At 37.2% G+C, this 17,148-nt stretch overlaps 2 protein-coding genes across 2 annotated transcripts; both read left to right on the forward strand.

Annotated features, from left to right (window-relative positions):
- The first annotated feature begins 2,985 nt into the window (after positions 1 to 2,985).
- On the forward strand, positions 2,986 to 9,599 carry LOC135681037 (hydroxylysine kinase-like). Its single transcript, XM_065195301.2, has 4 exons — positions 2,986 to 3,513; positions 5,216 to 5,429; positions 7,805 to 7,910; positions 8,153 to 9,599. Exons 1-4 carry the CDS (start codon positions 3,177 to 3,179, stop codon positions 8,771 to 8,773), a joined length of 1,278 nt encoding a protein of 425 aa, XP_065051373.2. The 5' UTR covers positions 2,986 to 3,176; the 3' UTR covers positions 8,774 to 9,599.
- A 284-nt stretch (positions 9,600 to 9,883) lies between these two features.
- On the forward strand, positions 9,884 to 17,066 carry LOC135681035 (hydroxylysine kinase). Its single transcript, XM_065195299.2, has 4 exons — positions 9,884 to 10,942; positions 13,942 to 14,155; positions 16,016 to 16,121; positions 16,365 to 17,066. Exons 1-4 carry the CDS (start codon positions 10,585 to 10,587, stop codon positions 16,977 to 16,979), a joined length of 1,293 nt encoding a protein of 430 aa, XP_065051371.2. The 5' UTR covers positions 9,884 to 10,584; the 3' UTR covers positions 16,980 to 17,066.
- Positions 17,067 to 17,148: the final 82 nt, after the last annotated feature.

A 17,148-nucleotide genomic window follows, 5' to 3' on the forward strand; every position in this document is an offset into this window, starting at 1 on the left:
CTTATTTTTCAAAAAATACTTTATGGCTGGGGGACTTGTTCGAGGGTGTGGGCTTATTTCTCAAAAATACTTTAGGGCTGGGGGGCTTATTCGAGGGAGGCGGCTTTTTCGCGAACTTACGTTACTACCATTGCAAAACGTTACTGTAAATTGTGATGGGCGTATGCAGGAATACAGAATTTGATACGCTGAAAAATGTGAAGGGCAGACCTCTTAAAGCATACCCAGGATGCTATTTTTGGCTGAACCATCTTAGTAGCTGGCTTTTTCAATGGCTATAGGAATAATATTTCTATAAACTATGATTTGAGGTTTGAATTGGGCAAGATTTTCTGCAGATTTTCTTTTCTGTGGTATACCATTCTAAATTTGCGGTCCACAAATTGAGGCTGTTTGAACCGAAATAGAGTTCTAAAGTTTGACGTCATCAAAAATCCATTTTTAGAATTTTTGAATTTTAACCACATAACATAAAGGATCACCATGAAATAATTCCAGGTATGCAAAATTAGTCAAAATTGAGACGTGACTTTTGAAATTAAGATTTCTTTATCACCCCTAGCAGTTTTTCTTCAGGCCTCGCCGATTGCTGGCTCTTTTTCATAAATTTGAGACGTGACTTTTAAAATTAAGATTTTTATCTATTATCACCCCTAGCCGTTTTTCTTCAGAGCTTTCTTCAACATTGGCCTCGCCGATTGCTGGCTCTTTTTCATAAATTTGAGACGTGACTTTTAAAATTAAGATTTTTATCTATTATCACCCCTAGCCGTTTTTCTTCAGAGATTTCTTCAACAATGGCCTCGCCGATTTTGATCTTAATGTTATCTTGGTTTGTTCCAAAAGTGATAAGATGACATTTCCCTGCATTCAATTTCATAAAGTTTTCTGGAAACCATTTTGATAAAATAAGAGCATCAGTTTCTAGCCGTTCTAAAACTTTATCCAATCTACAGTCAGCTGCGAGAATCGTAGTATCATCAGCAAAGTTACATACTGCAGTATCAGTTACCATTAAGAATAAATCATTAAATATATGAATTAAATAGAAGAGGCCCAAGGACTGATCCTTGTGTTACATGCTCTTACTAGAGTATCGCCATTTATGGGTTCTGATCAACTGCGTCTTCTAATGAACAGCTTCATAAAAGCTCAGTTTAGCTACTGTTCCCTAATTTGGATGTTCCATGACAGATGTCTGAATCTTAAAGTGAATAAAATCCACGAAAGAGCATTCAGAATTGTTTATAAAGACAGTCATGCTGACTACAAAGCAGTGCTGACATTGGATAATGCAGTATCGATTCACCAACGCAATCTACAGTACTTGATGATAGAAATATACAAAACCAAACGTAACCTGAACCCTAGTTTCACGAGTGAGATTTTTGAAACAAGAAATGTACATTATGATTTGCGAACTAAAAAAATCTTTGCATTCCAAAAGCCAGGACAACTTCTTATGGTATAGAAACTGTGATATATTTAGGTCAAAAACTGTGGCAAACACTACCTCACAATATAAGAGAGTCCCAATCATTGGCAACATTTAAAAAAGAATTAAGAGCACACCCTATAGAATGCGACTGTAGATTGTGTAAAATATTTATTGCTGGGTTAGGTTTTATTTAGAACATTATACCATAAACATTTTAATAATGTATCATATATTTATTTAATACTAATTTTTTATAGATAGTTGACCTTAATTAGCTTCTTTATAGCTATTAGACGTCTATTTAGTACGCCAACTTTAACCAAATTATTCATTATTATTATTATTTTATATTATATCCCTGGACCCCTTTAAAACTGCCACTGGTAAAGAGAGTCGCAAAGTCATGCCGTCTCATTGCTGGATAGTTGGATGCAACAAGAGAGAAGAGAAAGAAGATGCTGGAAACTTGTATTCCTTACCAAAAGTCAAATTAAGTAGTTTACCGTCAAACAGATATTTGAATATGATTGCCGATTTGAACCATAGCCATTGCCAATGACAGCAACACCACCAGCTTAAGATTGGTCGGCCAGCAACAGAAGCTTGGTCATCGAGCACTCCCAAAACCTCATCTTGGTCGGCCAGCAACAGAAACTTGGTCATCGAGCACTCCCAAAACCTCATCAAATTTTACTACCAGATTGCTGACATTTTCTCGTCCGATTGTCGATAGTTGATGTACCCTACACGTATTTTTATTCATAAGAAACTGACTTATAAGAAACAGTAATAGGATGGCCAGCATTTTAAGAAACTTTAGTACCACGCTCAAAAAAATTAACAAACTGTAAAATTTCCATTCTTAATTTTTTTCATTTTTCTTTGGAAAATATACCATTCTTCAAAATTTGAACTGCATGGGATTTGCGTTCATATTTTTCCAAAAATGCTAAACTTCAGAACAATAAGGCAATACAAGGTTTGAAAATAAGAAGCTAGCTTAGAAACTTTTAGTACTAACAAGCCAGAATTTGGATGCCAAATTAAAAAACTTTTAGAACTTAGTGCTGATCTGAGTTTTTTGTAAAAAACTTGTAGCGCTAAAAGTTTCATTTCGCCTTCGTTGAAGTCATTGTTTCGCATTACTCAAACTACTTTCGATGGAGTACCGAAATATGACGTCATCTAAAATCTCTTAGTACTAAAACGTCAGAATTTGGATGCCAAAATAAGAAAATTTTAGAACTTAGTGCTGATTTGAGCTTTTTGCAAACTCTACAGGCTAACGAATTATAGTTATTCTAGCCTGGCTCATAAAGATTGATGGCGCAAATCCTGTGCTTATGTGGCCATATCTCATTTTTGCACATATAGAGGTATTTTATTTCATAACACTTGTTCGTGTAATATAGTCAAATAGTAAAACTCTAAAAATTGATTTTTGTGACGTCATCACTTACTCTGCACTCTTTACTCTACTGTTACGCGGTTTGGTAAGTTTGGTAAGCCATATATTTTTTCGAGGGGTGATTCACTCTTGCAAATAGCGTACGAGATTTTTCCTAAAACAAAAGGATTTCTGGGGATTTTCAGATAAAACAATAGGATTTTCACAAAAGGTGTACGAGATTTTTTTTAGAGTGATTTGCCCCTCGTATTTTTTGCGCTCCGATGACTTCTCACATAATGTACACAGAAGTTAATCCGAACCACGAGTTAATAGCCAAGGATTTCAAAGATGAACGACTGTGAGAAAAGCCAGCTTATACTCCGACCGTACCTTGGTGTCAAGGCTGTTTCAAAATATGTGCAAGAAGTTTTCGGAGTGGCAGTAACGTGTATCAAAGAACTAGACAGCTACAGAGATAGAAATTACTTTGTAAGAGGCAACATTGCCATTAATGGGCCTTCTTGTGATGGAAAAGGACAATTTTTCAACGATTTATCAAAGGCGAATCAGTCAACTCAGAGTACTGGGAGATACATTTTTAAAGTAATGAGCACAGAAACAACATATTCGAAAGACTTTTTGGATGCATCTATTGATGTTATGAAGCATACACAGGAAAGCCTTGGTAATGAAATGATTTATGCTAGCTGTTATACAGAGGGAAAACTTGGCAATCGCCTCCCACATGTCAAAAGGGTCTGAGATTTATGGGTTAGGAGGTGGACACACTTTTGCTTGTTAGTGGCATTGTTTCCTATCTTGATGGGGCTGTTTCACATCTTTGTTAGTAGAGTTCCACTTTATAGGGTTGTTTCGAATAGTGCGATAGTTGCGGCGGTCAATCGGCCCCTAGGCTAAAATTGAAGACGTGGCCCCCGTGAGCGAAGCGGACAGGAAATTTTTTCGACCATGCCCTTTAGATTTATCTAAATTCATTTATTTTCTTGCTTTTCTGTTACCGTTAGTTAATTTCACTTTAGAACGGAATCTATTACTTTATGAGACCCTGAGGTGATTCGCCCCCATCTCGGTGGCCTTGTCAATTTGAAGGCTCTTTTCATATTGTTGCAAAGTTTGCTTGCTTTCTTATTCTAGCGTAGCTTGTTTTTCTATTGTAGAATTGTTTCTATTGTAGCGTGGTTTCATATTGTAATCAAAGATATCTGTTTGAAAATCAGAAGTAGCGAGCTTGTATTCCTAACATCTACTTGGTAACTAATTTATCATTAATCTATCCTCCAAGTTCAAAAGTGACAACAAAATTGTGTTGTCAATCAATCAAACCATTCCCGGGTAACGTCCGCCATTTAGTCTGGGTAGCAAACTGACCTTTGAACTCTATGGCTGTCAACCGTAACAATGACGATTTCCGATAGATCAAAGCCGTAATTTCACAATCCCGCTATTCTAACGTAACGTCATGTCATTCACTTATCGATACTTAATTACACTGTCTTTTATCTTTTACATAATTATCCTTTGAATTTCGCCTATTATTTTCCATTGCATCTGCATCTTTTTAAGCTTTCTAGGATCGAAAAATATTAAATGTTTACAATTATTCTAAGTCTGCGGGTCGGAATGTGTCCATGCTGTGTGACGACTTTGTTTTGATCACCTGTGTAGGCCTACAAAGCTACGGCTTCCTGTTCCAGCTCTTCCCTCGTGTATAATTAATCGAAATTGACACTTCAAGTTGTTTTCCAGAAACGATGAACAACTAAATGCTCAAACTAAAAGCCGGTGGAACAGAACTGAGAGCACCAACAATTGCAGTGTTCAATTTGCGAATCGCCGTCGTTCGATTCGGTTTGAGGCGAGACTAACAAAATGCACAGTGACGTTAAAATTGCGTCACAGTGTCACCAAACCGAAAAATTTTTGTCGGTTAATTCAATTCAATTATCGAAATGCAAGAGCTTATATCTCACATAGTGTAAAAAATATCGAAAAACAAATAACGATGTCGTGATCAGAAGGTCCAACTCCTTTAGATTAGCCAATAAAATGCAAGTGCAAAATTTGGCTGGAGAGGCCCTTTAACCATTTTTAAATACACTGTGTCCTGCCGCATTTCGATGGCCATTTATTTTCCCATTAGTTGAACAATACAGTAGATTTCACATTTTGGATGCCACATTTTGGAATGTAATGCTAGGGAAAGCAAAGCTGGATAAAATCGTCATAACTTTGTCAATAAAGGTCATTGGGACTATGCTCAAGTCGTTACAAGCCCACCATTTTGAGGCACTTATTCTAAAAACAAATTTTCTTTGAGGCACTTAATCTTCTTATGGTTTTCTGTAACAGTTTTCCTTTTTTTGCAGGCAACAGCTCTTACAACATTCCTACCAACATTTCAAATAGAAATGGAAATTTTGCAGAATTAAAAGAACTTGAGGTTCCATTAGAATACATTGCTGAACGGGATGCATCTTTTGCTGAAAAGATTGCTAAGAAGCAAATTGAAGGAGATAGCGTGTGGAAGGCTGTTGTTGGTAGAAACTCTGGAATCAAAGTTGTGATAAAACACTATATCAGGTATGAGCTTTCCAATTTCTGTCTCATATCACTAAGCTTTAGAACAGTTATTCAGATGAGAGACTTTATCAGGTGACAAGAAACACAGGTGACCACAGAATAGGAAATAGGCAGAAGGGTAACTCTCGTCGGTTCCTTTGTTGTTTTTGAAGCCTGCGTCAACAATAGAATCATTTAATTCCCCTTTAACCTCGATTTCATTAGACGAACTTAGCCATGACAAAATTATCATTCATTAATCAGATATAAACGAATTATGATACATAATTGAATTTGTTCACTATCATGGGGCATTTCGTCTCAAATAAAGTTGTCTAATTTCATTCTTTTTTTAAATTTCCCCGACGGATACATGCTAAGCCTCGTATAAGTTAACGCATGCACTAGTTTTTTCAAGCTTCACCTGATAGGCAGGAGTTCCCCTTCTGCCTAATTCCTATTCTGTGACTTGACTGTAACCTTAGGTTAATGAAATGTTTTCTGAGCATATACTGCTACTATCGTTCAGAACATTCGGCTTCCCGAACGGCTGTGGCGGCATACACAATGTTCTTCCATTTCTCTCTGTTTTGGGCTGTTCCAATGGCCTCAGTCATAGTCAGTCCTAGCTTCTCTTTAATTGTTTTTGTCATTCTGGTTCTCTGCCGTCCTCTTGTTCTTTTACCAAATACCATTCCTGTCAGCAAGTCATTTTCTATGGATCTGTGTCTCATAATGTGTCCCATGAATTGAAGTTTCTGTTGTTCTATCTCATTTACAAGTCTTTTGGTTTCCCCGATCTCTTCGCGCACACTTTTGTTTGATCTCTTTTTCGTCCAGCTGATTCTTAACAATCACCTGTAAGCCCACAGCTCAAATGACTGTATTCTAGCTCTATCACCCTTTTTCATTGCCCAGCATTCAGATCCATTTGTTGCAATTGGAAATACTATTGATCTTAGCAGCTTTATCTTCGTATTTTTACTGATAGATTTTTCCTTCCATATCTTATTCAGAGAAATGGTAGCATTTTGGCTATGGCTATTCTTCTTCTTGTTTCTTTAATGTAATCATGGCTGTTGGTAATGAGGGCACCCAAGTAATTAAGTTCTTTTACGACTTTGACCGTCTCCTCTTCTAGGGTGATTTCAAAATCTTCCTGGTTGTTTGTCTATTAACATCACCTCGGTGTTTGTCTATTAACATTACCTTTGTCTTATCCACATTCAACTTCAATCCCCGTACTCTACTTGCCTCACAGACTCTTTTCAACCATTCTTGCAGTTCTTCTGCACATCCTGCCAGTAGTGCCACATCAGTCCATCCAGTGCCTCCCTCGTGATAGATTCCGAGTAAATATTGAAGAGAAAGGGTAACAAAATGCATCCTTGCCTCACACCTTGCTCGATGCGAAACCAGTCCGCTAAGCCATGGCCAGTTCAAACTGTTGCTTTTTGCCCCTTATATAAAACTTTAAGAAGCTTTACTAGATACTGGGAAAATCCCATGTTGCACATTTAGACTCATATTGTATGCCGTGTTCTGGAGCAAAGCTAATGATGGTAGAAACCCCAACTTTCTTTCCATCATCGCAGTGTCCTGCTAACTAGGATGAGTTGCGCTTGCCGTCTCTCCAGTTGCACCAGAGCCTGTTAAGCGCTTTACAACTTTGCCGTTGGCATATGCATGATCTTCTGCCAAAGTATCTGACCCACACTGCTGCTTCCCAGTGTTTAACTAGTTACCCTTAGCAGGGAGGCTGTAAGCAGGTGCTAGGCCTTGCCCAAGGGCCATCTGTGAGCTAGCAGAAGGAAGTGATGCTTAACTTTCCCATTCAAAGGCTATATGCCTATGCTGCTGCCTGGTTTGAGCCTGAGCATCTAACACAGCTGATTATTTTCTTCTTATTTTCTTTCTCTTTTTCTTCGTGATGCTGTTTCTTCTTGATCGACATTTTGTATATATATATATATATATATTAAGAAAAATGAGTTTTGCTTTCAGCGTAAGACAATTATATGGATTTCTAAAATATGTAAGCTATTTGAAAAAAGCCGTGTGAACTTGGCTCATCAGACCCGTAGGGTCTCGGGAAGAATTACCCTGAACAGCTTTTTCTCACGATTAAAATCATTCAAAGCAAGAAAAAACATAAAATTGTCATCAATTCTCCCATTGTTTTCCTTGCCAGGCGATTTCGCTGACTAAAAAAGGATCTTACTGAGACCAACTAAGGTTTTATTGACCCGCTTATGAAAGTTTAGGAGTGTCACACCTCAACAGAATACCCATCATATACACTCCTGTATATGAATAAACATGGTTTGTCAGAAAAGCTACGTAAGAGTCCAAATATTTTCAATGACCAACATCAACATGTTTGTTCTTCAATTTAGGTTACTTTCTTTTGTGGAAGGGAAGACTCTGAGGGATTTTGAAATCGAAGACAAACTGCTTATTCAGGTTGGAGATTTGGCTGCAACAGTATGCAATGCATTAGAGGTTAGTCTCTTTTTCTCAATATGGTTAGTAAGATTATAATGTAAATGTATTTTTGTTTGCGACCGGAGTATGCATGATTGGATAAACCTTTATAGCTCTCTCTGGATCATCAATATTTGTCGTTTGCCACATATTTTGAAGCAAAAACTGGTTAAATCTGCTGTCTCCTTTTCAGATAGTGAATTGCCAGTCTATGTAAATTTTATTTTGTTGGTAAGGTTTTACCAATTTTTATATTTTAGGGATTTACCCACCCAATCCTTATAGAAAAGAGAGATATATGGGATTTGAAGAACCTTCTTTGGCTGAATTCACCGCAGTATCTCGATGCCATAAAGATCAAGGAAAACCATGGTATGGTCATGAAGTGTTTTCAGTTGTTTCAAGATAATTTCCTTTCAGTCGCAGAGAATTTACCCAAACAAACGATTCACGCGGACATCAATGCAAGCAATGTAATCACCGAAATGATCGACTCAAAAGCAACGATTGTTGGTTTGATAGATTTTGGTGAAGTCACTTACTCGTTTCGTGTATTTGAAATTGCAATTTGTATGGCCTACATGAGCTTGCTTAGGCCAAATGACTGTCTGAAGGATGCTGGCCTCGTACTGTCCGGGTATTTGTCAAAGGAGCCTTTAACAGATCTTGAATTGAAAGTGTTGTATTACTGTGTTATTGGAAGACTGGCACAGTCCCTTACTTTGGGGAATTATCAATACTCTTTGGATCCTGGTAACGAATATTTGTTAACAACGTCACAAACTGGTTGGAAAGTTCTTGGAATGTTCTTAGAATACGAGGAAAGAGTTGACGAGCTGGTTGAAAATTGGCTGCAAGTTCATGCAAATGTACAAGTTTGAGACACTTTAAATTCTATTGCCAGGAAAGTCAGTGTTTTAAGGGTTCTTATGCAATAAGAGACTACATGTGTTTTATTTCATATAATCAGAATATGTAACAAGCTAATAAAATATTTGAAAATTTATTTCACGTCTTGTTCTTTTCGTTCCTTTAAATTCAAATCACACTAGTGTCGTTATAAAGAAGCGTGCCGCACTCTGATTTGTTAACACAAGAGAGAACTTGACTGTAGTTGGGTGCATAACATCAATTGTTATCATGCTCTGCTGACTTTCCTTGCTATCACTCTTGTATCTCTGTACAATATACTGTTTCCCTATGACAGAGCCCACTGATGTTGCAGTTTTCCAATTTATTAAGACCCATTCTTCCCAATTTTAGCCTTTCCTAGTAGAAACTTTTATTGCATCTTATTGCATCGAGCCAATTGATTCAACGGGTTAAAATTAAAAAGTTTAGAAAAATGTTTTAGAACTCTTCATTATTTTAGACGGCAAATCGTCCCGTGAGGCAGTAGCCACCCTTTTTGTAGACTTGTTAGGATACTTCTTGTCTGTAACTCCGAGGAGATCGGGGGGAATTTACCCTTCAATGAAAAGGGAGCTGGGGGCACCGAAAACGACCCAACTTTTCAATGGGGCACCAATAGCCCGCTGAAACAGATGTGAACGAAAAAAGACAACTACCCAGGCACCGAAGAGGCGCATATTTCAATATCAAGACGACTTTCTCTGGATTCTTTCTTTCCTCGTCTACACTCATGCAAAGCTACTTAGCTATGTGCAGTATAGTTCCCCTGTTGACATCCTTATGTTCATTTTTCATTATTAAACTTGTTTCTAAAATTTTGCAAGACCTTTTCCGTCGTCATGTTCTGGTCATGTCAAAATAAAAACAGCTAAAAAGTCTAAATAAAAACAGATAAGAAACAGTTACCAAAACAAGCTCATGAATTTTATACAAACTTCATTTGGTCTGAATCTACGTAGATATTGCTACAGCCTTCACTAAACCCTTTATCAATCATGAGGTATTTGCATGATGTTGAAGGAAAAATTATGCTAACACTTGAACAAATTATGAAGTGAAAAACGATTTTGACATGTTTTGTAAAACAGTGGTGTAGTTGAAATTTTTAGGAAATATAACGCCAAGGTTAAAAAGCGAACACAGCGTTGCATTAGTTCTTTTCAGAGAAGTATAATACTTTGTGTTTTTAAGACATCTCTCCTGCACCATGTTCAGTTGACAAATATAACTGAAGAATTATCCACGAGCAAATGCAAAACACAAATAGAAAATTTGCTAATAAGCGCTAAACTTGGAGAAATTTGATTTTCAGGAGAAAAATCTTTTGAGACAGATTCCTAATATTATTTAAAAGTTGACTGTCGCATGTGCGAACGATGTGAACGTCTAGATCCGCCCCTGGTTTTTACGGTATGCCATCAGTTGAGCCAAGCTGTGCGGAAGTAGTCGTGTCTCTCATAGTTATTGGTTAAGGGTCCTAGGGGTCCAGGGGTCCTAGGGTCTGGTTTTTCCATGATGCCCGTTTACACAAATCTTTTGCAATTAAAACTAATTGCTTACGGTTTAATGAGGTGTTTGAAATAAGCGTGAAATGAAGTGTATACCGCGTATTTTTACTCATAAAATGATAAAATACAACATGTTGTGGTTGTTGATTGTCTCGCTGCAACACACTTCGTTGATTTGTTTGTTGTTCAGCCTGTTGATTTGTTTGTTGTTTGGATTTGTTGTTGTTCGTTGATTTGTTTGAATCACGATTCAAAAGGCCAGATTTTCGAAGATGAACGACTGTGAGAAGAGCCGGCTTTTATTCCGACCGTTACTCGATGTCAAGGCTGTTTCTAAATATATACAAGAAGTTTTCGGAGTGGCAGTAACAGACGAATCGTGTATCAAAGAACTAAACAGCTACAGAGATAGAAATTACTTTGTAAGAGGCAACATTGCCGACAACGGGCATTCTTTCGCGACAAGGGGTGATGGAAAAGGACAAATTTTCAACGATTCACTCAAGGCGAATCAGTCAGCTGAAGTTATTGGGAAATTCGTTTTTAAAGTAATGAGCACAGAAACAACATATTCGAAAGACTTTCTGGATGCTTCTATAGGCGTTATGGAGCATATACAGGAAAGCCTTGGTAACAAAAATGATTTATGCTAGCTATTAAGCCGAAAACCCACTCTGGAAAACCGTCCGCGGATCGGATCAGATCGTGTTGTTCTGATCAGTTCCCTTCGATCCAGGGACCGTTTCAAATTGGAATGCACGCTGACGTTTATCTCCACGGGATCCTTGCCTCATGACGCAGTTTTCTATTGTTTAAAAAGCTCTAATTCGATTTTGATCAAAAGAAAACTACTGTACCGGAACGGTTAACAAAAAGTTGAAATGATTTCAACTTTTTTTTCAATCCGTTTCGACCTGATCCGATCCGCGGATCATTTTCCGGAGTGGGTTTTCAGCATTACACAGAGGGAAAACGTGGTATTCCCCTCGCACATGGCGCATACCCGGGGGTACTCCCATTCAGGCCTGACAAGGGGTCCAATCTGGTTTAGGGTCTTACCAAATGGCCAGTTTCGATTATAACTCAACTGCTTCGTTTAGCTTGTGATTTATTATAGATAATAAACAAGATTTTATCTTTCCCGAATCAACAACAGTCAATTGTGAAGAAATTTGTCAAAGAAGGATCAGGGGAGCACAAAGAAATGGTTGCTACCAAGGACATAATTTCGGTTCTTGTGCTACCATTTGGGTGCAATTTTTAAAAAATACAACCATTTGAGGGAAATTTTTTTTAAATTTTAATGTTGGCCCTCACTGTCAGGTCATAATGGGAGTCCCCCCCTGGGTGCGTATATTACTAGCCGGAAACCGTACATTCCGTATCCACTGATCTATAAAAAAGACTGGATCGAGCTTCTTATTGTCTTGAAACACCAAAGTTTGAAAACCGTTCAATTTCAAAAGGAAGAGGGCCCCAGACAATAGCGTATGTTAATAGACTTTCCCAAAGTCTATTTTTGTTAACCCGGAAAGCATTCGTACTTCGCAAGGACATATCTTTACTGCGGAGGAGACGATAGAAGCCAAAGAAAACGGATGGTTTCAATATTTTCGTTTATGATTTCGGCATAAAAAACTTTCATTTGATAACGCGGTGAAGCAGTGCGAAACACAAGGTGGATAGCAACGGCAAGTGGTAGCTACAACTACCAAGTACCAGAATGCATTGCCTGTGGCAACACCTGTGACGTAATAATGGGATCGGTCTATCCTTTGCTAGTAAAGTTTCACTCTGCGGGGTTGTTTCATACACCAGGGGGATACTCCAAAGGTTCCAAGAGGGCCAAAGCTAAAGTGTTAAAAAACTACTCTCAAATGTTTGTCTTTTTTTACAACAACCCTCAAATGTTAGCATAAGCTATGACCTTGCTAGCATCCATTTCTTTGTGCCCGCCTGGTATTATTTTGAAAAATTTCTTCGCTATTGGCTTGTATTTTTAATTTTCAGTGAAAAATCGCAAGTCCCTCTAAGAGATAGCAACTACTCGAAATACCCCCAAGTGGAAGTGTTATTATCGAAACTGAGCTATTTGGTAAGACCTTAACATCGACTGAACACCCATGTCAGGACTTAATGGGAGTAACCCCCCCCCCCCCCCTACCCTCCGGGGTTTCAAATAGTGCGATAGTTGCGGCTGTCAATCTGCAGGGCAGCCGAGAGGTTTTGGAGGCCCTAGGGTAAAACTAAAGACGTGGCTCCTGTGAGCTAAGCAAACAGAAATATTATGCAAACCATGCCCTTAAGATTAATTTAAATTCATTTATTTTCTTGCTTTTGTTCAAAACGCTTTACTATTTTTAGGCATAATTCTTTTACTGTTAGTTAATTTCATTTTAGAACGGAATCTATTACTTTATGAGGCCTATGGACCTCGAGGCTCTGGGGTGATTCGCCCCCATCTCGGTGGCCTTGTCAATTTGAAGGCTTCTTTTCATATTGTTGCAAGGTTTGCTTGCTTTCTTATTCTAGCGTAGCTTGTTTTCTATTTCTATTGTTTCCAATTGAAGCGTGGTTTCATATTATAATCAAAGATGTCTGTTTGAAAATCAGAAGTGGCGAGCTTGTATTCCTAAAATTTACTTGGTAACTAATCTACCCATACCCCTACTTGAAAAATGACCTTACAAAGTGAACCTTTATTTACCAAGACTTACAGCAACCCACCAAATGCTAAAAAACCGAACTACAGTATACTCTCGTTTAGTGGGACACTCAAGGGACCGAGCAAAAGTTTACTACTTAGCAGGCGTCCTACTTATCCGGATGCTTGTAAAAGGGGAAGCAAGTTCAAGAGATCGGGAAAATCTGTACTACATATCGGGCGTCCTGCTTATCCGGGGTGCCCTTAACGAGAGTATAATGTAATTCTAAAACGGAATTATGTCCACTTACTAGCTCCATAGAGCCACAGAGATCTCACAACCCAAGTTCATGGGGAGGGGGGAGGATTCACTTGGCACATAGACAAATGGGGGTCAGTTTGATATTTTAGGGCAAAACTTTATTCTATTCTACATTTACTGGGCCTCCGACAAAGGTTGGGGGACCATGGCCCCCCACATTTTTAGAAAGCCATAGAGCATTTTTCCAAACCTTTTGTTATGGGTGTTGGATTTTCCCTTGATCCCTCCACTTTCATACCTGAGTCGGAGCCCTTGATTTAGAGTGATCTTTGATATTCTCCCTTATTTCTATGTAACTGGGCAGCCAGAACCTGTATTCCAGCTTGTGCATCCTCAAACGTTAGATGAATATGCATAGAAAAATAGATACTAGAAAAGGGTTTTAACCATTTTTTAATACACTATGTCCTACCGCATTTCGATTTATTTTCCCATTAGTTGGACAATACAGAAGACTTCACATTTTGGATGCCACATTCCAGAATTTAATGCTAGGGAAAGCAAAGCTGGATAAAGTCGTCATAACTTTGTCAATAAAGGTCATTGGGGCTATGCTCAAGTCATTACAAGCCCACCACTTTGAGGCACTTATCCTAAAAACAAATTTTCTTTGAGGCACTTAATCTTCTTATGTTTTTCTGTGACAGTTTCCCCTTTTTTCAGGCAACAGCCCTTACAACTTTCCTATTGACATTTTAAGTAGAAATGGAAATTTTGCAGAATTAAAAGAACTTGAGGTTCCATTAGAATACATTGCTGAACGGGATGCATCTTTTGCTGAAAAGATTGCTAAGAAGCAAATTGAAGGAGACAGCGTGTGGAAGGCTGTTGTTGGTAGAAACTCTGAAATCAAACTTGTGATAAAACACTATATCAGGTATGAGCTATCCAATTTATGTCTCATATCAATAAGCTTTAGAACTAACTGGCGAAGAGCAATTCTTCAGATGAGAGACTGATAACAAACATAGCAAGCACTTGACTTCAACCTTGGGTTAGTCAATGGCGTACATTCTGAATAACTAAAAATCACATGTGGTGTGCCACAGGGATCTGTACTAGGAGCGTTGCTTTTTTAATTTTTATCAATGACTTTTACCTTTTTGCAGATGATACAAACATTTATTACGAATCCAAATCAGTATATGATCTTGTTAGAAACGTAAATACTGACTTAAGAATGTGCAAAAATGGCTTGATGCTAAAAGACTTTCATTGAATATAAGAAAAACTAATTACATAATTTTCAACTTTTCCAGCAAAACTATTCCATCCGACATCTTAATTAAAATTGGTCAACAAATATATCACCAGGGTAAATCATGTAAGATTTTTGGGACTTCTTCTGGGTGAACATCTTAGTTGGAAAGTTCATCTAAGTGAACTCTCCAAAAAACTGGCAAGAACATGCGGAGTTTTTTTCAAATCAAACATTTTTTACCAACTGATTCTTTAATATGCCTCTACAATTCTCTATTTATGTCATTTCTGCAGTACGGTATCATTGTTTAGGGTCAAACATTTGCCTCATACGTTGACCCTATTTTCAAACTGCAAAAAAGAGCTGTTAGAGCAATTTCACATGAAAAGGCCTTTTCCCATTCAACACCGATCTTTAGAAGTCTGAAGCTACTCAGACTTCATGACAAACTCAAACTCAGGTTATTAACATTTGTTTTTGAATCAATAAACAAACTAACACAGAGTTGCTTTAACAATTTATTCCCACTAAATATTTCAGTCCATCACTATGAAACAAAGCAGTCTTTCCGAGGAGATATCTATCTCGATAAAAAAAACGCTTCAGTTTGGCTTAAAGTCCATTCGATATATTGGAGCGAAACTCTGGAATGACCTATCAGCTGACATTCGAGACTCTACCTCAAGACTTTGATTCAAAAAGAATCTAAAACATCACTTGCCAATTGCTATGTGAATGCCTAAATGAAATTTTTATTCGATACGTTTAACAAATTTTATTATTTAAGCTAGCAATTTTGCATCACCTTTGGGTTTATGGTTCTGATAGACGACAGGGGAGGGGGCTCTCATCTCGTTGGTTTATCTACTTTGAGAGCACCTCCTTAAGAATTCTACTACTACATCTAGTTGCATTGGGTTGTTGTTTTATTTTTATATATTTTTAGTATCAGTATTTTGTTAACAATTATTATTGTAGTAGAATTTGAATAATAAATCAAATCAAATCAAAGCAGTGAAATGACTTCTGAGTACCTAACACAGCTGATTGTTTATCAGTAAATGTCATGCCTATTAGGCCCAAAAAATTGCGTGTTCCATTATTTTCTTGTTATTTTCTTTCTCTTTTATTTGTGATTCTGTTTCTTCTTGATCGAAATTTTATATACATATATATTTTAGGAAAAAATAAATTTTACTTAGAATATATAAGCTATTTAAAGAAGGTGTACTTGGCTAATCAGACCCATAGGGTTTCTCTCGGGAAGAATTATATGGAGTATTACAGTACCCTGAACAGCTATTTTTTGCAATTTAAATCATTCATAGTTACATATATTCATAGTTGAAATCATTTCACAATTAAAAATGAAATCATCATCGATTCTCCATTATTTTTACTGTCCGGCGATTTCACTGACTAAATACCCGTTAGATACGCTCCTGTATATGAGTAAAAATGGTTTGTCAGAAAAGCAACGTAAAATTCCAAATATTTTCAATGACCAACATCAACATTGTTTGTTCCATAATTTAGGTTACTTTCTTTTGTGGAAGGGAAGACTATGAAGGATTTTGAAATCGAAGACAAACTACTTATTCAGGTCGGAGATTTGGCTGCAACAGTATGCAAAGCATTAGAGGTTAGTCTCTTTTTCTCAATATGGTTAGTAAGATTAAAATGTCAATGTTTTTTTTGTTTGTGACCCGAGTATGCATGATTGGATAAACCTTTATAGCTCTCTCTGAATCATCAATATTTGTCGTTTGCCACATATTTTGGAGCAAAAACTGGTTAAATCTGCTGTCTTCCTTTTAGATGGTGAATTACCAGTCTATGTAAATTTTATTTTGTTGGTAAGGTTTTACCAATTTTTATATTTTAGGGATTTTCCCATCCAATCCTTATAGAAAAAAGAGATATATGGGATTTGAAGAACCTTCTTTGGCTGAATTCACCGCAGTATCTCGATGCCATAATGAACAAAGAAAACCATGGTATGGTCATGAAGTGTTTTCAGTTGTTTCAAAATAATTTCCTTTCAGTTGCAGAGAATTTACCCAAACAAACGATTCACGCGGACATCAATGCAAGCAATGTAATCACCGAAATGATCGACTCAAAAGCAACGATTGTTGGTTTGATAGATTTTGGTGAAGTCACTTACTCGTTTCGTGTATGTGAAATTGCAATATGTATGGCCTACATGAGCTTGCTTAGGCCAAATGACTGCCTAAAGGATGTTGGCCTCGTACTGTCCGGGTATTTGTCAAAGAAGCCCTTAACAGATCTTGAATTGAAAGTGTTATATTACGGTGTTATTGGGAGACTGGCACAGTCCCTTACTATGGGGAATTATCAATACTCTTTGGATCCTGGTAACGAATATTTGTTAACAACGTCACAAACTGGTTGGAAAGTTCTTGGAATGTTCTTAGAATACGAGGAAAGAGTTGACAAATTAATTGAATACTGGCTGCAAGTTCATGTAAATGTTTAAGTTTGAGACACTTTAAATTCTATTGCCTTCAAAGTAATTGTTTTAAGAATTCTTATGCAATACTACAAATATATAATTACTGTAATTACATATAATACATATAGGTTTTCGGGGAGAAAATTTAACTATTTAGGTTTTTTAGTTTTGAAATATAAAATAACTTTGGTTC

This window comes from Rhopilema esculentum, chromosome 18 (assembly GCF_057945365.1).
Source record: "Rhopilema esculentum isolate cy_ngs chromosome 18, ASM5794536v1, whole genome shotgun sequence".
In the NCBI taxonomy this organism is placed as follows: domain Eukaryota; kingdom Metazoa; phylum Cnidaria; class Scyphozoa; order Rhizostomeae; family Rhizostomatidae; genus Rhopilema; species Rhopilema esculentum.

What these genes read in the sequence shown, in the direction of transcription:
- LOC135681037 (XM_065195301.2), top strand. Translation starts at nt 3,177, where the DNA reads ATGAACGACTGTGAGAAAAGCCAGCTTATACTCCGACCGTACCTTGGT. An exon ending in GCATACACAGGAAAGCCTTG is followed by an intron (nt 3,514 to 5,215) that starts GTAATGAAATGA and finishes CTTTTTTTGCAG; the next exon opens with GCAACAGCTCTTACAACATT. An exon ending in GTGATAAAACACTATATCAG is followed by an intron (nt 5,430 to 7,804) that starts GTATGAGCTTTC and finishes TCTTCAATTTAG; the next exon opens with GTTACTTTCTTTTGTGGAAG.
- LOC135681035 (XM_065195299.2), top strand. Translation starts at nt 10,585, where the DNA reads ATGAACGACTGTGAGAAGAGCCGGCTTTTATTCCGACCGTTACTCGAT. An exon ending in GCATATACAGGAAAGCCTTG is followed by an intron (nt 10,943 to 13,941) that starts GTAACAAAAATG and finishes CCCTTTTTTCAG; the next exon opens with GCAACAGCCCTTACAACTTT. An exon ending in CAGTATGCAAAGCATTAGAG is followed by an intron (nt 16,122 to 16,364) that starts GTTAGTCTCTTT and finishes TTTATATTTTAG; the next exon opens with GGATTTTCCCATCCAATCCT.